Consider the following 21,878-nt stretch of genomic DNA (forward strand, 5'->3'; position numbering starts at 1 on the left):
CTGGCTCCAGCCCCTCCTCCGGAGCTGCCCCCTCACAGGCACACATACACACTCTCAGGAGCCCAGGTGTCCTGCGCCACACTCCACCACAGCGCTTTATAGAAGCGCTGGGCCTAGCCTCTCTAGCAGGAAGGGCAGGAGCTGGACAGCTGGCCTTGAGGGCCAGGAACAGGCTGTGTCTGGGGGGGGAACAGGCTGTGTCTAGGAGGGGACACACGCTGCTTTCCTCCTGGATGTCTGAGTACCCACCAAGGTGGGTGATGGATGTCAGGGTCCATCAATAAAAGAAGGGGTACAGAGGTATTAGTTTCCTCAGATTGCCGGATGGATTGGGTGCCTGAGGGTGACATCCATCAGTCTTGGACTTGTGGGCCGCTGAGGGTGGTTTGTGTTAAGGGGTCAGTTTGTCTGAGTGCCTAAAAGGGACTCAGGCCTGGAGGAGGGGGCCCAGATTACTGGGTAGCAGTGGAGAAGGGAGCTAGGGGCTTGGACTCCTGGGTCTGAGGGAGGAGGGGACTGGGGGCCTGGACTCCCAGGTCCTGGAGGAGAAAGGGGCTGGGGACTTGAATTTCTGGGTCTGAGGGAGGAGGGGGCTGGGAGCCTGGACTCCTGGCTTCATGATGGAGACCTAGTTTGCAGGCCTGGCCTTCCGGGGCAATAGATGCCAAAAGATGGGTCCTAGCATGGCGGAGAACCAAGTCTGGGCATGGCCTCCTGCTTCACAAGCTTCAAAGTGGGGAGGGGGCCGAGGGCGGCAGCCCCTAGGCTCTGGAGTCCAGGTCCCAATCTGATGTCTCAGTGCCGGGGCCTGAGTCCCTGCCTGCTCCCCACCCCTTCCTCCCCGTTTTATTTGCAGCCCCTCACTCTCTTGTCCCAGGAGGAAGGCAAAGGCTGGGAGCTGGGGAGGGGGGTGGCCCCCTCCCCCGGCCCTGGCAGGAGGAGGGGTCCCCAGGGAGGCCAAGAGAGGGGGCTGTGGGTCTCCCGGCAGGGGCGGACGGGGACTGAATGTTAATCACATCCCGAGCGAGCATGTGTGTGTGAGAACAGAGCGAGTGTGCGAATCCCTCCCGCTCCAGCTCCTCCGAGCTGTGGCCGCCGCCCTCCGCCCACAGCCTCCCACGGCCAGCGGTGCCCAGCTGGGGGGGTGTCGGCCCGGGTGGGTCCGCCCGGCCCACAGGGATCTCTCGTGCGTCTGCCATCTGCCCGGTGAGGATCTGTGTGTCCGGGTGTCGGGCTGGGCTGATGGAGGAGGGGGGGGGGGTGTGTCTGTAAGGGCTGCGGCAGTTGACGGAGGGAGGGAGGGGTCTGTCCGTCTCGACCCTGAGCCACCTGCCTGGGTGTCACGGGCCCCCCAGTTTCCTCCCTCCGAGCCCCCCCCCAAACGCGGATGGATGGTGTGTACCTGGGCTCTGTGCCTCCTGCCTGCGTCCGGCTGGGCTTCTGGCGTCCCCGGCTGCCTGTGTCCTCCTGTCTGTCCGAACAGCCCCTGACGGCAGTGGCAGCCCGGCCCCATCAGACCCCCGTGTGTGTGTGTGTGTGTGTGTGTGTGTGTGTGTGTGTGTGTGTCTCCCTCCTCAAGCTCCGGGGGTGTTGAGGGGAATCCCAAGGAAGTGAGGTGGTGCGTGTGTGTATGCTGTGTGTTTCTGCCTGTATTTAAGAGTGGGGGAACGGGGGGGGGGTCGTCTGGATGTGGCCAAGCGAGGAAGGGGCGAGCAGTCCCCCCGACAGGCAGTCTTCCGCCCCTCAGGCACACACACAAGCCACCGGCTTCAGAGGTGACCCAGACAGACAGACAGACAGACACAGAAGCGGGAGGGGGGGAGCGCTAAGGGCACGGGGGTGGGGGGGGGATGCGAATGAGCCAGGGAGAGGCGGGACCGGACACATGGACGGGGGGGAGGAGCCGGGGCTGAAGCGGCAGAGGGGGGCACCCCGGGTGGGCGGAGGGGGGATCCCCACGGGGTCGGGGCAGCGAGAGGACACCCCGACAGCCTCCGCAATGTCCGGGGCCCAACTTCCAGCGCAACATGTGTAGCAGCGTCCTCGCCTAGTCTGAGTGGCCGCAACCTTGGGGGACAGACAGGGCAGGACGGACCGAAGAAGAGGAGGGACAGCCGGAGCCAGGGACGGGCAGGAGACCGCCGCCGCCCCAGGGCCTGCCCCCCACCCCACCCCCTCCGCGGCTCCCTGAGCCCTCCACCGAATCTTCGGGTCGCTGGACTCCGGTTCCGTTCCTGGCACCCTCGCAATACCCCCCACAGAACAGGGTCATGAAAAGGTAAGGCTGGGGTAGAGGATGCAGGGGTGGGGGTGGGAATGCGGACCCCCAGATCTAGGACAGGGAAAGTTGGCCAGGGGCCTCCGGGAAGGACGGGGATTGAATGGGGAACAGGGGTCTCTGGGGGGCTCTCTGCCCCCTATCTCCTTCTCCCTCTCTGAGCCCTTTTTCCCAGGTCTCTACACCTCAGGTCTCCTAACCCCCCATTTCTGACACTTTGATCCCTCTCCCCAGCCCCATACACCTGACGCCCCATCTCCCTCTCTATCCCCCATCTCTCCATCTCACCTTCCCTCTGCCCCCCCACCCCCTGCCCGCATCAGTCTCCCCCCTCGGCCTGTCCTCCTCCCTCTCTCCTCTCCATCTCCCCTCCCTCCTCGGCTGTGAGTCTGCTATTAATACCTCTGCCAAGGACCTTGAGAGCATCCAGGCCCTGGCACCCCTCGCCCCAAGCTACCATCCCTTCCTCAAGGTTCTGGAATACCCTTCTAGCCTCTTCCAAGCACCAGGATTAGGGTGGGGAGAGAACAGGGCTGGAGGGGGGGAATGGGACGCCGTCTGCAGCACGACGCGAAGGTGGGGGGGCGGGCTGTTGATCGAAGTGGCCTCTCCTCTCTTCTGTGATGGATGGGGGGGGAGTGATGGAGACAGGGACACACCAGGAATCTCTGCACCCTCCTCCTCCTCAGCTGAGGGACAGGCTGTACTGTGCATAGGACCTGAGTGGGGTGACTCTGGGCGACTGGAGCTGGGGGGTGCCCAGGATGCTGGGACAAATGGGGCTTGAGACCAAAAGGGGTCCTTTAAGGGAGGAGAGGGCTATGGGCCTGGATTCCTGGGTCCTGGGCATAAAGGAGGCTGGGCAGCTGGATTCCTGAGTAGGGGGCAGGAGTGAGCCAGGACTCCTGGGTCCTGGGGAAGGAGGGCGCCCAACAGCCAGGACTCCCGAGTCTATGGGAGAAGTTGGAGGCTAGGGCTTCTGTGTCTGAGGGAGAAGGGGGCTGGGGATGCAGTATCCTGAGCCCCTGATGGGGAGGGGATGGTGGTCTGGACTCTTTGGCCCCCTGGGGATGGAAGTGGGGACAGAGACTCATGAGTAGGTGGAGATTGGAGGCCCGGACAATGTGATCCCTGGGGGTGTAGGTTTGGGGGGTTGGAACGCCAGAGTCCCTCAGTGGCTGGGGATACTGCTTCTCTATCTGTCCCTGGAGGGGTGGGAGACTGCCCTCCCAAATCCCTCACAGGAGAGAACTGGGCATCCAGCCTCCTAAGAAGGGTGGGGCTGGAGCTGCCTTCTTGGGCTTCAGCAGGAAGTAGGACCCCGGGGTCCCCAAGGCCAGAGGCCAGACAGGGGTGAGTCTGAGAGAGGCAGAGGAGGGGCTGAAGGGGTGAACAGCCACCAGGAAGGGAGGGGAGAGCGTGTGTTATCCTGGGGTGGGGGTGGGGGCGCCAGGCCACAGCTGTGGGTTATTTTGGGGCAGAGGGGGGCTATTCTGAGCACTGATTGAGCCAGCTGCTTGGGGAAGGGCAGCGGAGAGGAGGGGCGAGGGGGAGCCAGGATTTGGGCATGCTGGGAGCCCCTGCCCCCATCCCTAGGGAGATAGTGGCCCAGGGTGCCTGGGAAGGCTGGAAGGGTGTGGGGGGTGAGGCCTCTAGGCAGCGGAAGGGGTGTGGGCCTTTCCCCTACCCTAGCTGTCTGTGGGGTGGATAGAGGCCTGCGCTACCATGGCAACCGGATAGGAGCCTGATTGACAGTCAAGAGTGAACCCTTCCTTGTCTGGACCCTCACCCCTTCGAGAAGCCCCTTCTGTAGGCTCTAAATCCTGAGAACCAGGAGTTCAGGCCCCCACTGCCCTCCTCCCACAGATCCAGGAGCCAGGAGTCTGGGCTCCCAGCCTGACCACCCCAGGCAGCTAGTATTCAACAGGAACACAGGAAGAGACGCTGTATTGCCTCTCATTTACTAAATTGCTCTGGGCTGGGAGCCAGGGACCCCCGCTCCCCCCAGCTCTCCACAGCTGTGCCCCCCAACCCCGCAGCTCAGACTGGGCCATGACTCTTTCTAGCTCTCATTGAGAATGGGGGGACAGGGACAGGAATAAGGGGCCAAAAATGGGTTGGGGGTTGTGCTCAAATGGAGGGGTAAGGTCGTGGGGGGCATATTCTCTCCACAGGATGCCCCACTAATTTCTTTTTCTCTCTCTTTCTCTCCCCCCACACACCTGACCCCTTTTCCCTTTCTCTTTTTTTGTTCCCCTTCACTTTTTCTTCCTTTTATTTTTGATCCCTCCTGCCACTCGCCTTCCTGGTCTTCCTTTCATGTCTGTGCTGGGCACCTCCCTGGTGGGGGTCTTGCTCTTTGCCTCGCTATTTCTGTCTTCCTGTGTTTTCTGTCTGCTCTGCCTGCCTCCTCCCTCAATCTCTGATTTTGCCTGTTTCTCCATCTCTTCTGTGCGTGTCTCTTGGTGGCTGTGGGGTCTCTGTCTCCGTCTTCCTGGGTTTCTTTCCATCTTCCTCTCTCTGTCCAACTTTCTCGTTCCTCTTATGTCTCCCACCTTCCTTCATCTATCTCTGCATCTCTTCTGCCTCTCATTCCCTCCCTATATCTGTCACTCCGCCTTATCTCTCTCTGCCTCTGTTACTCTGAGCCTCTCTATCCCTGTCTGTTTCTCCTTCCATCTCCCTCCTTCTCCCCATCACTCTCTCTCCCTGACCATCTCTCTGTGACTGTTTTCATCTCTTCCTATCTTCCTGGGTCTCTCTCTGCTCCTGTTCTGATCCCATCTCTGTGGGTCTGTTTCCCATCTGTCCTGTCTCATTGTCCTCCCCCTTCCTACCTTGTCTATCTCTTCTCCCTACCACTGTATTTTCTCTGTCCCCATTACCCACCTCCACTCTCCCTGTCTGTCTCTCCCTTTGCCTCTGTATCTCTCCCTCGGTCTCTGTCTCTCCTTTGCTTCTGTATCTCTCCCTTTGCCTCTGTATCTCTCTATCACCCCAACCTTTCTCACGTCTATCTCTGAGTCCCTCTCTCCTTGTATCTCCCCTTCTCCGTGTATCTCTTCCTATACCTTGTCTCCCTGTCTCCGTTTTTCCATCTCTGTGTCTCTCATTCGTGTCTCTCTCTGCTCCCCGTGTCTCCCCGTCTCTGCGTCCCACCCTCCTCCGTGTCCCTCCCTCCTCCGTGTCCCTCCCCGCGTGCTTGCGTGCTTAGAGGCCGCCCGGCAGGGCCCGCAGGTGATGCGCGGCGCCGGTGGCCCCCGCGGCCCTCGGGGCCCCGCTAAGATGCTGCTGCTGCTGGCGCTGGCCTGCGCCAGCCCGTTCCCGGAGGAGGTGCCGGGGCCGGGCGGGCCTGGCGGGGGCCCCGGCGGGGCGCGACCTCTCAACGTGGCGCTCGTGTTCTCGGGGCCCGCGTACGCGACCGAGGCGGCGCGACTGGGCCCGGCCGTGGCGGCGGCCGTGCGCAGCCCGGGCCTGGACGTGCGGCCGGTGGCGCTGGTGCTCAACGGCTCGGACCCACGCAGCCTCGTGCTGCAGCTCTGCGACCTGCTGTCGGGGCTGAGGGTGCACGGCGTCGTCTTCGAGGACGACTCGCGCGCGCCCGCCGTCGCGCCCATCCTTGACTTCCTGTCGGCGCAGACCTCGCTGCCCATCGTGGCCGTGCACGGCGGCGCCGCGCTCGTGCTCACGCCCAAGGTGCGCGCAACCCGCGGGCGGGGCGGGGGCCAGAGGCTGAGGGGCGGAGCCGGGGCCCGTCGTGGGTGGGCGGGGTTGTAAGGGGGCGGGGCCAGCCCTGAGGGCCAGCATAGGGGATGCGGTGGGGACACTTGTAAGGGTCAGGTCTAAGTAAGAGGCGGAGCTGACTTGGAGGGGCGTGGTCTATAGGAGGAACGGAGTGTGCCGGGGAATCATCTAGAAGCAGGGTCTGGGGTGATCAGGCTATGGGAAGAGTTGAGAGGCTGCGAGAGAGGTGAATCAGGGGAGGGGGTGGGATCTGGGGAAGAGGTGGGGCCGGCCAGTGGGGGGCGGGGACTGGGAACGAGAAGGGACACGCCTGAGATGGCAAGGTCGGAGTGAGGGGTGGGCTCTGGGATCAGCGAGGGGGAGTCAGTTAAAAAGGAATGGGGTTCAGAAAGGGGTGAGGGCTAGAGAGGAGGCGGGAACCAGGAAGGCAGGAACAGGGACCAGGAAAGAGGGGTATCAGGTACTGAGGGAAAGGTAGGTCCCCGGCCAGCTGAGCATGGGGTCTAAAGGTCAACGAAGGAGGACAGAACCATCTGGTGAAAGGACGAGTATGAGAAAGAGAGGTGTCCTAAGTGAGAGGGCGAGGGAGGGGTAGAACCATGCAGCTAGGAAGTGGGGAGAGGCCAGTCAAGGAAGGGGTGAGTCAGGGAAGGGGCGGGGCTAGCCGGTGAGGGGGGAGGCCAGGGAGGACAGGACCCCTGCTCTGTACTAAAGGGGCGGAGTCAAGAGAGGAAGACGGTCTGGGAGTGGGCGTACCCAACTGTAAGGCTTGGAAAGCAAGAATCCAGGGGGTGGTCCTGGAAAGATGAAGGCCCCCCAAAGAGGTAGGCTCAGCCAATGAGAGGTCAAAGCCAGGAGCCTACAGGGAAGGCGGGGGCAGAGGCTGGAGCTGGCTGTGGCCTGGAGAGAGGCCTGCCTCCCGAGGGCACAGGAGGGGCCAGCTGGAGTGGACTTCTGGTAGGGAAGGGCAGAATTTGAACAAGCCTTGTGTGCGGACTAAGAAGTGGTCAGCTAAGAGGAGGTGCCTGAGAAGGGGCGGGGCCTATTCAGAGGTGGAGCCAGTGTAACTGAGAAGTGGGACTCGCCTGAGGATGGGGCCACCTGAGTGGGTGGAGCCTAAGTCTCCACCAATTCCCTGCTGTGGGGGCCGGCGGCTTTGTGACTAGATCACTATTGGAGGCTGGGACTCGTAGTTCTCTCGTGTCCAGAGCACTCTGGGAAAGATCTCTGTCCAACTTTCTTCTTCTCTTTGGCATGGGGTTGTCCAAAGATTTGAAGGCAGATCATCTGCAAGATGAACTTATTACTTCCTGGCTGCCACCTCCTTGGCATACGGAGAGACGTGGTCCCTCGTACCTCCATTGCTGCTTAGAAATGTGTGCCCCTCTGTTTCACTGTCTGCTGGGGGCACACCCGTTGCCTTCTGGGAAATGTAGTCCCTTTAGTGTTTCTGAATGGAAGAAAGAGTAGTCCTCACAGCTGCATCTGTGCCCCCATTGAATACTGGGAATGTGGTCCCCTGAGCACACCTCCACCTGCCAAGGGTGAGGGCCTCTTAGTGCTCTCCCGGCATTCTGGGAGGCCTCATCCCCTCAGGACAACAGCCCTAACCGGTGCACATTAAACCACAGGCACATGCCTAGGGAGAAAGTACACTTGCTTGTCTCATCGCATTACTGGAAGATTTATTGGCTGATTCTGTGCCAGGGCTGTTTTAGGTTCTGGGGAATACAGTTATGAAAGGTTAAAAAAAAAAAAAAAGACAAGGTCCCTGCTTTTACAGAGCTTGCATTTCTAATGGGGAGACAGAAAAAACAAATAACAGAGAGTGAAATCTGTCCTGAAGGAGAGGTAATGACCGAGGACATGGCTTCAATAGATGGTGGTCAGGGGAGGCCTCCCCAAGGAGGTAAAACTGAGCTGGACCTGAGGACTGAGGAGGGGAGGAGCTGGGGGGAAAAGTGTCCCCGAGAAAGGTGACAGTGAAGGGCAAAGCCCCTGAGGCCAGAAGGAACTTGAGGTGTCTGAGGAAGAGCAAAGAGGTTGGGGTGATGGGAGAAGAGGTCAGAGAGGCGACGGGGACCAGGTCATGCGGGGCCTTGTGGGCCACAGCAAGGACTTTGGCTTTGATTCTGATGTAGAATTATTGGAAGGTTTTCAACCAAGAAGGGAGGCAATCCAATTACTATTTTGAAAAGATCACTCTGGCTGCTGTCTGGAGAATGGAAGGTGCGAGAAAGGAAGTCGAGATGGGTTAGGAAGCTGTTGTCGTCTAGGCAAGAGAGTGGTAACAATGAGGGCCGTGACAGGGCCCATAGTGAGGATTGAACAGCTGAGGTCATGTTTTGAACAGAGAGCCGAGAAGACTTGGAGATGGTCTGGATATGGGCCCGAGGGCTGTCCAATAGAATTCTCTGCAATGATGAAGGTGGTCTTCATCTGCTCTGTCACATATGATAGCCACGACCATGTGTAGCTGTTGAGCACTTGACCTGTGGTTAGTGCAACCAGGGAACTAAGTTTTATTTAACCTTAACTGATTTTAATGTGAATAGTCATGGGAGGCTAGTAGCTACCATATTGGAGAACACAGGAAACAGTGTTTAAACCCATGGATTTGGATGAGATCACCAGGGAGAGAGGACAGAAGAAAAGAGGAAACAAGGGCACTCCTATGTTTAGAATTCTGACTGAGGAAGAGAGTCCAGCAAAGGAAACAGAAAAGGAGGGGACAGGAAGGTAGGAAGAAAAGCAGAGAAGGGCAAGTCTACTCAGCAAAGCTTCTTCCAGTTGGGAGAGACTACCTTCAGCACCCTCATGGCCTGCTGGGAGATGTAGTCCCTCTCAGTGGATGCTGGGAACTGTAGTTCCCTCCCAGGATGCTGAATGTGTTCACTACAGTAATGTTAGCTGCTGTAACAGATAAACCCCCACTTCTCAGTGGCTTAACCCAATAGAAGGTTGTTTCTCACTCATATAAAATCCAAACAGGTGTTCTTGATTGGAGTTGGCTCGCCTCCAAGCCGTGACTCAGGGACTCAGGTTCCTCCGTGTTGTGGCTCTGTAATCCCCTAGGTTTCTCCTCTGGGGCCTCTGCATCTGCCCTCAGACAGGGAAGAGTAAGGTGCATGGGGGGAGAGGTTTTTATGGATGAGCCTAGAACTCAGTCCTGTGGCTAAACATAACCCAGGTCTAGCTCTGTGCCCCAGCAAGGAAAGGAGCTGGGTTTGCCGAACGGCTAGTCAGCCTGCCATGTTGAGAGCTGTGAGCTGCCTTTGGCTGCTGGGAGCTGTGATGCCCTTATCAGTTGCTGGGAGATGAGGTCCCCTTTGGACCCCTGGGAGCTGTGAACCCTTCACTGGCCGCTGAAGGTCCCTTATTGACTGCTGGGAGCTGAGGTCTCCACGTGGGGTGGCCTGACATCCTCCTCCTCCTCCCCCGCAGGAGAAGGGTTCCACCTTCCTGCAGCTGGGCTCGTCCACAGAGCAGCAGCTTCAGGTCATCTTCGAGGTGCTGGAGGAATACGACTGGACGTCTTTTGTAGCTGTGACCACGCGTGCCCCCGGCCACCGGGCCTTCCTGTCCTACATTGAGGTGCTGACTGATGGCAGCCTGGTGGGCTGGGAGCACCGCGGGGCATTGACGCTGGACCCCGGGGCTGGCGAGGCCGTGCTGGGCGCCCAGCTCCGCAGTGTCAGTGCGCAGATCCGCCTGCTTTTCTGTGCCCGTGAGGAGGCCGAGCCTGTGTTCCGGGCAGCCGAGGAGGCTGGCCTCACTGGGCCTGGCTACGTCTGGTTCATGGTGGGGCCCCAGCTGGCTGGAGGCGGGGGCTCGGGCACCCCTGGGGAGCCCCTTCTTCTGCCAGGAGGCGCCCCACTGCCTGCCGGGCTGTTTGCAGTGCGCTCGGCAGGCTGGAGGGATGATCTGGCCCGGCGTGTGGCAGCTGGCGTGGCCGTAGTGGCCAGAGGTGCCCAGGCCCTGCTGCGTGACTATGGCTTCCTGCCTGAACTTGGCCATGACTGTCGCGCCCAAAACCGCACCCACCGAGGGGAGAGTCTACACAGGTGAGTGGGGCTGGGCTGGGAGGGCTGTGGGAAGATCCCTGAGCCTGAGTGCCTGGGGTCCTTGTGCCCGAGTGGCCTCAAATGGGTCACGTCCCCTCTCAGAACTTCAGTCTCCTTTTCTGTAAAACGAGTGTAATTGGGTCTCCTTTCTGGGGTTAAATCAGGTGATTTGGAAAAAAGCACCTGAGATACAGTGAGTGTATTACTATATTTCACGATTCTAGGATGCGCGTTTTTGCATAGTTTAATGTCTTTGAAACCAAGACATGTCTTACAATTGATAGCCTACCAAGGTTTCATGGGCAGTGCATTTTTTTCCTTTGTGGTAGGTAAAAATCGTGACACATCTTCTAGTTGATAGCATCTTAGATTTGGTGAAATACCCTAGTTAGAGTAGGAGTTGAACTTCAGTAACAAAAAGACCCAACAATCCAATGTCCCAAACAAGGTAGAAGTTTGTTCCTCTCTCACTTAACAATCCAGAGATGCACGATTCAGGTTATCAGGAGACTCCATCGCTCCATGTGATCATGCAGGGACTCAGGACCCTCCCACCTTGTTGCTCTACCGTCTCCTTTCCGCACAGTCGAAGCTGGGTTGTAGGGCATGTCTGAATTCTAGCACATGAAAAGGGGGAAAGCGAGGAGGTGAACAAGCCATTTCCTTTATGGCCAGTGAGGTGGAAGGGACGAGTCTTACATTCCATCGGTGAGAACGTAGTCACTGGGCCAGGACTGACTTATTGGTTGTGTACTGCCGCATCCATGCAGATTGGCTAGACATCGATTCTGATTGGTTAGCGCCTGTGCTGCACTGATTGTTAGAGTTTGAATATCACCTGCCCATGCCCTGGGCTAGCTGCAAGGAATGTCGGGGAATGTGGGGAATGTCAATTCTAGCTGGGCAGGTGTGTGCCCAGCTGACACATGATTGTTTTAGAAGAGGAGGCCAGGATTTTGTGGGAAACAGCATCTCCACCCCAGGAAGCTTTGGGAGTGAGAACTTGATGAGTTTGGTGACAGACAGTGGAAGGAGAGAACTTTAATGCTGAAATGAGGATGAGCTGAGCTTGGGAAGGGGCAATAGGTGGGGAAGGAAGCCTAAGGGAGGAGAATTGAGAAGTAGGGAGCTGGGAATCGGGATCCAAGGGCAAGAGGATGAGAAAAGCATCCCTCGTTCATAAATACTTACTGAGCGCCCGCTAGGAACTAGGGCTCATGCTGGGCACTGGGAACGCAGAGATGAATAAGACCATGGACTTCTCTTGAAAGAACACAGGGTCCTGTAGGGGTAGCAGACAGGGATGGGATAATGACAACACAGCATGTTATTTGCAATAATGGAGGTTGCACGGACTTTGTGGGAGCACTGGGGAGAGTACTGCAAAGCCAGGACATTTTTGGTTGCAGGAAGCAGAGTCTCATTCAAGTTTCCTCGGGGAAAAAGGGGTTTATTGGAAAGATAAACATGCACAGAAAGCCAGACATCAGGAATTGAGGCCAATTCCTCAATTCCAGCTACTCTTTCAATTCATTCTGATTCTCTCTTTCTGATCCTCTCTGCTTCTCTCTCTCTCTCTCGATGTGTGTGTGTGTGTGTGTCTGTCTGTCTTTCTCCCTCCCCCTCTCCATCACCATCACCATCTCCATCTTCATCACCATCTTCATCTCCATCTCTATCTCTGTCTCTGTCTCAGGCTTGCCACTCCCAGGGGCTGTCCAGTTCTGCTTACCCAGAATTTCTGTTCCTTCATAATACTCACCATTTCAGCCCATCCTATCCATCACCCATGCCTCCAAATCTCACAGCTAACTTCCTCCCAGGAGAGGAATTGTGCTGGCCCCAGTCAACCTTCCAAACTAGGCTATACAAGTCATGGGTCAGCCTACGGAGTCAGGGAGGTTTCCAGGAGGAGGTGGTATCTAAGCTGAGACCTGAAGAATAAACTGCTCATTCATTCATCCATTTCATTCATTGAAAAGCCCTTTGTCAAGAGTCTGTGGTGTGCCAAGCCCTGCTTTACGAACAGGGTATAATGTTGAACAAGGCCTCTGCTCTCAGAGCTTACAGTCTCATAGATGAGACAATCAGTGCACAGACAAGAAAAGAAAGGGAAAAAACATCAGCAGGTAATAACTTCTGAGATGAAAATAAAGCAGGTAGAATGTATAACAAATGTCTATGGTGCTAGGTTAGGTGAGGTCGTCAGGAAAGGCCTTTCCAAGTAGGTGAAATTTGGAGGTTAAAAAAAAAAAAAAGAATAAAGAGAAAGATCCAAGGGCATTCCCTGGCGGTCCAGTGGTTAGGACTCGATGCTCTCACTGCCGAGGACCCAGGTTCCAATCCCTGGTTGGGGAACTAAAATCCCACAAGCCGCGCAGCAGAGCCAGAAAAAAAAAAAGAGAGAGAGAGAGAAAGAGCCAACTATCTTAAGATCTGAGTGAAGAGAGGGAGGGGGAACAGCAGGTACAAAGGCCCTGGGGCTGGAATTGCCTGAAATAAAGCCAGTGTGCCTGGAGCACAGTGGGCAAGTGGGCAGCGTATGGTGGAGTAACATGGGGCCCAGCTCAGGTAGGGCATTTAGGCCAAGTTAGGGATTTAGATTTGATTGCAAGGGCAGTTGGGAGTCCACCAGAAATAGAAAATCCAGGCAGGGGGAAGAGCATTGTGCAAAGGACCAGAGGGGAGAAAAACCTGGGCAGGTTGATGAGACCACAATAGCTCAGGGTGGAGAATTAGGGGTTGGGAATGATGAGGCTGGTTAGGTGGAGGGGCCCAGGCCGCAAGGGCCTTGAATGCCAGGTTGAGAGGCTTGGACTTTGTTCTGGGGCACTGGGGAGCCATGGGTGGGCTATGAGCAGGGTAGAGGTGGAGTCAGTTTGGGGTATAGAATGACCTCTCTGGGGTGGGGTGGGGACAGACTGGAGGAGAAAGATTGGAGGCTGGAGGCCAAGTAGGAGGCTGGGGTAGGGGTCCAGGAGGGCTGTGGGGACAGAGAGGAGGAGATGGGGCAGAGATATCCCAGGGGCAGGAAGGACGGGGCTTGGGGACTGATGGCCTGGGTGGAGGGGAGCAAGGAAGCAAGGATGGCAGCTGAGGGTCTGGTCCAGTGACCTGGGTGATGTGACAGGCATTCAGAGCACAGGGTGCCATTGTATAATAGAGATACCTGGGAGTCCAGAGACCCTCCCAGGGCTTCTGTCCAGAAGAAGGGACACGTGAGCTGAGTCTTGAACACCTAAGAACTGGTCAGGATGAGGAGGGAGAGAATAAGGGTTTTTTTCTTTTTTCTCTTTTTTGGGCTGCGCTGCGCGGCATGTGGAACTTCCCTGACCAGGGATCGAACCCGTGCCCACTGCTGTGCAAGCGCAGAGTCTTAGCCACTGGACCACCAGGGAAGTCCAAGGGTTTTTTTCTAGGCAGAGAGAAAAGCACCTACAAAGGCCTAGAGATAGAAAACCACTTGATATGTTTGGGGGACACCCTGCATTCAGTATTTGTGGGGCAGACAAAGGGTTTGGGCGGAGAGAGTTTGACGGTGGGCAGTGATCAGAGATCGGGCTGCAGAGGCAGGTGGGTCCCCTAGAGCCTCAAACCCAGGCTGAGGGTCTGGGACCTGGTCCTGGAAGCACCGAGCTGCCAAGGGAGAGTGTCTAGCAGAGAAGAGGCGTATTTGGGTTTTCAAGAACTTAGAGGAGAGATTCAAACTGGGCGCTGGGGTTGGTCAGTAGAAGGGGGACTTTCTCGGCCTTCAGCTGCCAAGGTCCAGTTCAGGTCCCCACGTGTCCCCTCCCTTCCTGCTGGGCAGGTACTTCATGAACATTACCTGGGATAACCGGGATTACTCCTTCAATGAGGATGGCTTCCTGGTGAACCCCTCCCTGGTGGTCATCTCCCTCACCCGAGACAGGACCTGGGAGGTGGTGAGTCCCGGCGCTGACCTCAGGCGTGGGAGAGGGTCTGGATTCCTGGGTCCTGGGGAAGAAGCAATGAGGACCTAGACTCCTGGCAGAGGTGGGGGCTAAGGCCCTGGATTCTGGCCTCTGACGGAGGAAGGGGCTGGGAGCCTGGACTTCTAGGTCCTAAGGGGAAGGACTGGGAATCCAGACCCCTGGGTTCTGGTAGAAGAAAGCCCAGACTCGTGGGTCTGAAGGAGGAAAGGGTTTCTGGGTCCAAGGGAGAGGTGGGGGAGGAGGTCCAGACTCCTGGATCTGAGGGAGAAGGAGCTGGGAGCTCGCGGCTATGAGGAAGGCAGGCCATGAAGGCCAGAACATTCTAGAAAGTCCCCCTCAGGAAGCCTGAATCCCCTGCTCTTGGCCAAGGTGGGCAGCTGGGAGCAGCAGACTCTCCGCCTCAAGTACCCGCTGTGGTCCCGCTATGGCCGCTTCCTGCAGCCAGTGGATGACACGCAGCACCTCACCGTGGCCACGCTGGAAGAGAGGCCTTTCGTCATTGTGGAGCCCGCCGACCCCATCAGTGGCACTTGCATCCGAGACTCCGTCCCCTGCCGGAGCCAGCTGAACCGCACCCACAGGTGACAGCCCGGGATCCAGAAGTTCCAGCTTCAGAATCCTCTCTTGAAGCCTAGTAGTCCTAGCCCCAGCCCCCTCCTCCCCTGGGACCCAGAAAGCCGTCCAGCTTGGTGACCTTGGACAAGTTACGTAATTCCTTTGAGCCTCAGTTTCCCCAGAAAGCGATGCCCACCATAGTTTCAGCTGCTGCTCGTCCCTCCCTCCATAAGGCGGGGAGGGGGGGCGGTGGGGAGGGATCCCCAACATCCCCAAGCCAGCTCGCTCCCCGCAGCCCTCCGCCGGACGCCCCCCGCCCAGAAAAGCGGTGCTGCAAGGGCTTCTGCATCGACATTCTGAAGCGGCTGGCGCAGACCATCGGCTTCAGCTATGACCTCTACCTGGTCACCAACGGCAAGCACGGCAAAAAGATTGATGGTGTCTGGAACGGCATGATCGGGGAGGTGAGGTGGGCGGGGACAGGGTGGGGGCGGGGACAAGACAGGTGGGGGGCGGAGTCGGGATCAGGCCAGGGCCGAGAAGCGGCTGGGTCAGGGGGCGGAGCCAAGAGGCAGGAATCATGGCTCTGAGGGGGTGGGATTATGAGGGGAGAACGCTGGGGCCGAAGGGGCGTGGCCAAAGGTGAGAAGCCTGGATTTGAAGGGGCGGGGCCACGAGGAGGCCCCACCTTGGCGGAGGGGCGGGGCCAGGAGGAAGGACACTTGGGGCGGAGGAGGCGGGGCTCGGAGGGTGGAACTATTAGGAAAAGGGGGCGGGGCCTGGAGGATGGAGCCCAAAACTTTTAGAGGCTTGCTGGGGGAGGAGGATGCGGCTGGAGGCCACTTCTTCCCACTCTTATTCTCGACTCTCACCTCCACCTTTCCTGCCCCACTCTGCCTGCGTCCCCCTCATCCACCCCGCCACCCTCCTAGCCCTTTCTATCATCCTGTCACTGGTCTCCTCCTGGGACCTGTCTTTGTCCTGAGCCAGCCGGGTTCCCTCACTCCCTCCCTGTCGTCACTCCCAGGTGTTCTACCAGCGCGCGGACATGGCCATTGGCTCTCTCACCATCAACGAGGAGCGGTCCGAGATAGTGGATTTCTCCGTCCCCTTCGTGGAGACAGGCATCAGCGTTATGGTGGCGCGTAGCAATGGCACTGTGTCCCCCTCGGCCTTTCTCGGTGAGCCCAGGCCCTGGAATGGCAAGGGGTGGGGTGTGGGGGCAGCTGTGTGTCCATTTCCCATCGTGCTATTGCTTGTACCAGCAGGGTGACTCCGGTGAACTGAGGGCCTCAGTTCCCTAACCTGTAAAATGGGAGAATTTCCCCCACCAGAAGCAATTTTACCATGAAGCTAAGAAAGTCTGAGCTTCAGGAACCTTCTCCTGCACAGCCCCTTCAAGGCCCTGTACCTGGTCTTGTATTCATAATTTTATTTTCTTGTTTCTTAAAGAGAACCCTCCAAATTGTATAAGCAGCAGGCCCCACAAAAACCATCTTCCCCTGTATATAAGTATGAGATGAGGAAAAGAGATGAGCATGGGCCCCATCAAACACTGTTTATTGAGCATCTACTATGTGCCAGGTTCTGGGCTGCACAGGAAACCTTGCCCTTTAAGAGCTCTCCCAGGGCCTCATGGGGGAGACAGAAAACAATCTCTTAAAGGGATACATGGGCAAGATCATTTCATATGGTGGTGAATACTACCGAGAAATTAAGCCGGGGGAAGAGACAGAGAAGAATAGGATCGGTGTTGCTGTGGGTGGACAGGCAGGTCCCTCTGAGCAGGTGACCCGGTCCTGCATAGATCTGGCTGGAAAAGTGTCCCAAGCAGATGGAACATTAAGGGCAAAGGCCCCAAGGTGGGAATGTTCGTGGGGGTATTTGTGAACTGTCGGGAGGCCTGTGTGACCTGGGGAGGGGGAAATGGGTGATCGTGGGAGAGGTGGGAGGTGAGGGCTGAGAGGGAATCAGGTGGTGGATCGAGCAGGGCCTTGGTTGCTATGGTAGGAAGGTTGGGTTTTACTTTTATTGCAATGGCAAGGCTTTTAACTGCAGGCGGTAGTGTGGGGATATACGATCAGATTTAGTCTTTTAAGATATCCCACTAGTGGGTCTGCGGATGCAGGAGGCCCACGAGGAGGCTACTGCAGAGGTCCGTGCAGAGTGAGGTTGGGGTGCAGGATAGGAAGATGGCCAAGAGGGTGAGACAAGTAAACAGGCTTAGGATGCGGTTAGAAAGCTGGCACACAATGGGTTGCTGGCTTTGAGGTAGATTGGGTAGAGATCCCATTTACTGAGCTTGGAGAAGACAAAAGGGAAAGCGTACATCAGGCCTAGGGCAACAGTTCACGTCCGTTCCCTCCTGCTCTCTGAAGTCTGAGCAAAGCTCCTGGGAGGGGGAAGGGCTGAGAGGAGAAGGGACAACCCTTCTTTGGTGTTTTGTTTTCTGTCTATTTCCCCAACGGTGTCTCTTGTGGCCTCCTCTTTGCACCAAGGTCTCTGCAGGGCACCCTGACAGGCACCACGTGGGGCCCCTGCTTTCAGCAAGGGAGTGACAAGGTCATGTTTATGCCCCATCACGTGGCCCAGTGGAGGCGACAGGCGTGTCCCCAGATACTGCAGTGACAGTCCAGGCTGGTGACCCTACTGTGACAGGGGCAGTCCTGGCCGCTTACACTTGGCCCAGGGAGGTCAAATCCCGGGTACTGATCTCAAGAAAGAGTGATTTGGGTTTGTTGTCAGTGAACTCCCGGAAGCAGTGTGAGAAGGGGATGCAGGAACTCAGGTTTGGCTGATGGACAGGTCAGGGTGGTGCCTCTGGTAGGGGAGCTGTTGAGAAAGAGGCAGAGAGGATGTAGCTTGTTTGGGGAACTGTGAGTTCTGGGTGGTTAAAGCAATGGGTTCTTGAAAAAATGATCAGTCCAGAGATGAGAGTGGAAACAATGCTGAGAGGCAGGGACTTTGTCCTGGGGGCACTGGGGAGCCACAGAGGGCTGTGAGCTGGGGAGAGGCCAGGTCATCTCTGGGTGTAGAAAGAGCTTCTAGGGCCGTGGGGGGGGGGGGAGGGCTGGAGAGGAGAGGATGGGGAGATGGTCCAGGGGACATGATGTGGCCTGAGCCTTGTTGGCAGAGAGAATGGAGAGGAAAGGCTGAGGTGGGGGGGTGGGGGGAGGACAGAAGGATAGGGCTGGGGACTGACAGGATGCTGGTGAGGGGGAGGGAAGGAGGGAGTGAGGGTGGCAAATGCGGGAGGGAGGGTCTGGGCGGTGACTGGATGGACGGTGAACTCCCAGGATGGGGAGCCTGGGAGTCGGTGCTGGGCTCCGTGTGGGACATGAATGGCCTGGAGGGATTGCCAGGGGGAGGTGGAGAATCAGGTCTGGGGCTCAGGAAGCATATTTAGGAGATAGTTTCTATATGGTGGTTGAAATCACAGAAATGATTGAGATGATTTTCTTTGGGAGAGACTGCCCCGCCACCCCTGCCAGGGGTCTGGGCGGGCAATGAGTCTGTCCCCAAGAAGGGGGCAGAGTAGGACGGGGTCAGATCTGGGCTGTACCTTGTTCACATGTCTGTGGGCACCCAAGCCTTGGCTTGGCTGAGTCATGGCCACACACCCCCTTGCCCTCAGAGCCATACAGCCCTGCCGTATGGGTGATGATGTTCGTCATGTGCCTCACTGTGGTCGCCGTCACCGTTTTCATCTTTGAGTACCTCAGTCCCGTCGGCTACAACCGCAGCCTGGCCACGGGCAAACGTGAGTCCCCTTCCTCCATCACCCTACCTGAGTGCCTGGACCACAGATAGAACTATGTTTCCCAACAGCCCCTGGGATAGAGTTATGTTCTCCTGAGGCAACAGGGGCCTCAGGGGCCACTGGGAATTGTAGTTCTTTCTGCTCCCTCATTGAGCATAAGGGATTTGGGGTCCATGTCCCCCTCCTGGCCCCCTGCAGGCCCTGGCGGCTCAACTTTCACCATTGGGAAATCCATCTGGCTGCTCTGGGCCCTGGTGTTCAATAACTCGGTGCCCGTGGAGAACCCCCGGGGGACCACCAGCAAAATCATGGTGCTGGTGTGGGCTTTCTTCGCCGTCATCTTCCTCGCCAGCTACACAGCCAACCTGGCCGCCTTCATGATCCAGGAGGAGTATGTGGATACCGTGTCTGGGCTCAGTGACCGAAAGGTATGTGTGTTTGGGGAGGGAGGGAATTGGCTGAGGTTGGAGGTCGCAGATGTGGGGGGGGGATTCGTGGGGGGGTCTCTTCCCTGAAAGAGACCCAGAATGGTAGAATGGAATATTCTGGAGGAAAATGGTTATGTTTCACAATGGACTATTTAAATATTCCAAGGAGAAGAGAGTATCCCCAAATATTCTAGGGGCAGTAGTGCCAAATGGAATATTCTAGACCAGTGCTTCTCTCAAACTGTGATGAAGGGCTAATTTTTGACATTTCTAATCCAGTGGAGACCAATGCTTTTATAAAATATAATAGAAAGGCATTACTGGAAAAGTAAAATAAAATGTAAAACCAAGACGTGCAAAATTCCAACCCACACCTTTATTTATTAGGTTCAACAGACATAAAATTATTCTGTCAAATAGCTTGAAACGCTCACTCTCTCGGTTTCTGTACTTACCTCATCACGGATCACAGTTCGTTCAGGAACTGGTGGTCTGCACGGCACACTTTGAGACTAACGTGGTTAACTGGGTGTCATGACCTATTAGAAGGTTGAGGAACCAATTCAATGGATTACAACAGACATTTTTTTTTTTAATGGAATGGATTAGAATAGAATACAAAATATGTTTGACTGCATTCTAGGTAATCAGGGTGAGTATGGTTGTATGAAACTTTCGTTTCAGTCATGTAGACACCCGACATTAGGACAGCACACACCTATCTGGCTGGGTCTGTTGTTAAAATAGTGAACTATTTCTGAACAGATTGGGAACTGTTAGCAACTGCCCCCAGCCGGTGCCATGCCAGCCCCTGCCCCTGGGACCTCTCATGATCCAGCAAGTTAAGGGTTAATGCCTGGCCCATCAAGGGCCTCTGGGACCGGTCTGGAGCTTTGTTGCCCGTGTCTCTTCTGATTGGACCACGATCAGCCCATACTGGGGATTAAATATTTCAACATGACTCCTGACTGTGTGTGCGCATGTGTATGTATACATATCTGCATACATACGTACAGATAACTGCGGATGTATGTGATGGGTGAAGAGTAGTGTTTCCATGGGTCATGGCGAGCAAGTGTGAGAAACACTTCTGGACTGGGGTGTCTGCCAGTGTCCCCCAGAATGGAGCAGCTGGTTGAGGACATCCTTGACCCAGATGCCCCCTGGGGGGTGCCCTAATGACTCCCCATTCTGCCCCAGTTCCAGCGGCCCCAGGAGCAGTACCCGCCCCTGAAGTTTGGGACGGTGCCCAACGGGTCCACAGAGAAGAACATCCGCAGCAACTACCCCGACATGCACAGTTACATGGTGCGCTACAACCAGCCCCGCGTAGAGGAAGCACTCACTCAGCTCAAGGCAGGGTCAGCGCAGACTGGGGGCCGGGAGGTGGGGGGTGGGGAGTGGGGCTGCTGGGGCCCCTGAGGAGGCTCGGAGATGGCAAGGGGTCAGGGGTCATTCATCAGCCTCAGAGGCCAGCCCAGGGTGGGTCAGCTTGGAGGGCAGAGATCATTGAGGGTGGGAATGAACTCCCCCTTCTGGGAGTAGGAGCCTTAGGATATTTTCAGAGAGCCAGTGGTTATGAATTCTGGAGCCAGACTGCCAGGGTTCAGATCCTGGCTTCGTCCCTTCTTGGCTGTGTGACCTTGGGCAAGTTACTCAACCTCTCTGAGCCTCAGTTTCCTCCTTTGTAAAATGGGGATGACAAGAGAACCCACCTCATAAGTTTTTTATAAGAATTGTTATAGTTATTATTATTAGTTAATATATTATAGTCATTATTATTAAATAATATAATATTATTATAGTTATTATTATTAGTTAATCCATGCAAAACACTGTAGGTATTTGCTGTTATTATTATTATTGTTACTACTACCATCATCATCATCATTAGATCTGAACTCACTGGAATCAATACTTGGAGAGAGAGATATATATATATGTATATATATATATATATATATTTTTTTTTTAACATCAGTTTCCCAAATCATGGGGAAAAGTTAAGTTCTGGCTCCAAAGTGCAGTCCAAGTTTACAACAAAGCTAAGTACAATGACTCTCTCTCCCCGTCCCTCATTGATTTAGTCATTCAGCATGCATTCATTTTCTTAGCCTCGACTCCATGCCAGGCAGTGAACAAACAGAGCACAATTCCTGCCCACAGCAAGCTTACGACCTAGAGGTAGGAAATTAACAAGAAACATGCAAACAGAAAAATCAGCATGATCATTTCAGAAAGTGATTGTGAGCTAGAGTGTGACTGAGCTGGGGTGTACTCACCAGGGTGTTGAGGGCAGGCCTCTGGGGGAGGTAACTGTAACAGAGCCCAGAAGGAGGTGAGGGACTCCTCCTTAGCTAGGTGGACTTGCCTAGCCTTGCAGGCAAAGGGTCTGAGCCCCGAGCGGTCTTGGCTTCTTAGAGGAACAGCAAGAAGCCATCATGGCTGAAGGGTGGCAAGCTCAGTTAGAGCTCAGTTTAGAGGGTAGATGAGAGTAGAACACAGGGTGTGACCCCTGAGGCCGAGGTCAGGGCTGGGTTTTATTTGAAGGGCAGTGAGAAGCCATGGGAAAGGGGGACTTTAAGTAGGGGAGCAATGTGATCAGATTTCTGTTTGTAAATGCTCCCTCTGGCCTCCATGTGGAGAATGAATGGAGGGGGACATCAGAGGGACCAGCTAGTCAGAAGCTGTATTGCCCTCCTGACACCTTTCCCCCAGGCCCACTCTCTGCTGACCCCTGCAGGTGCCAGTTGTAACTGGATCTTTTTTACCCCTCAGTCTTGATTAGAATTGTTGGGACATGTCACGTGGCTCCCTGCTCCACGCAGGTTCTCAAAGATGCCCGGGAACCTGTGGGGAACAAAGCCTTGAGCTTGTTTCCAGAACACCCTTCCTCCTGTCTTTCCTTCAGCTGCGAAGCCCGATGGACCCCCTCAGCCCCCTTCCCAGGGCTCCCCTGCCTGGAGGACACCCCCTTTCTCTGTGCCTGGCACTCTTTGCCTTCACATTCCCAATCTTCATGAACGAGGTTTCCCCTTCCCAAATCTCTTTCCCCCTTCTCTTCAAAGGTTTTATTTGCCTAACACCTACACTTGT

General features: G+C 56.1%; 1 protein-coding gene across 1 annotated transcript in view; it reads left to right on the plus strand.

The window, feature by feature from the left end:
* The first annotated feature begins 5,518 nt into the window (after positions 1-5,518).
* Positions 5,519-21,878, plus strand: part of GRIN2D (glutamate ionotropic receptor NMDA type subunit 2D) — a 28,992-nt gene continuing 12,632 nt past the window's right edge. Inside the window, exons 1-9 of the mRNA XM_061172596.1 lie at positions 5,519-5,974; positions 9,467-10,086; positions 13,895-14,009; positions 14,409-14,620; positions 14,890-15,058; positions 15,622-15,775; positions 18,229-18,354; positions 18,553-18,782; positions 19,983-20,143. Coding sequence (XP_061028579.1) covers positions 5,519-5,974; positions 9,467-10,086; positions 13,895-14,009; positions 14,409-14,620; positions 14,890-15,058; positions 15,622-15,775; positions 18,229-18,354; positions 18,553-18,782; positions 19,983-20,143 — 2,243 coding nt within the window. The remainder of the gene's footprint in view (positions 5,975-9,466; positions 10,087-13,894; positions 14,010-14,408; positions 14,621-14,889; positions 15,059-15,621; positions 15,776-18,228; positions 18,355-18,552; positions 18,783-19,982; positions 20,144-21,878) is intronic.

Source organism: Eubalaena glacialis, chromosome 18 (genome assembly GCF_028564815.1).
Source record: "Eubalaena glacialis isolate mEubGla1 chromosome 18, mEubGla1.1.hap2.+ XY, whole genome shotgun sequence".
In the NCBI taxonomy this organism is placed as follows: domain Eukaryota; kingdom Metazoa; phylum Chordata; class Mammalia; order Artiodactyla; family Balaenidae; genus Eubalaena; species Eubalaena glacialis.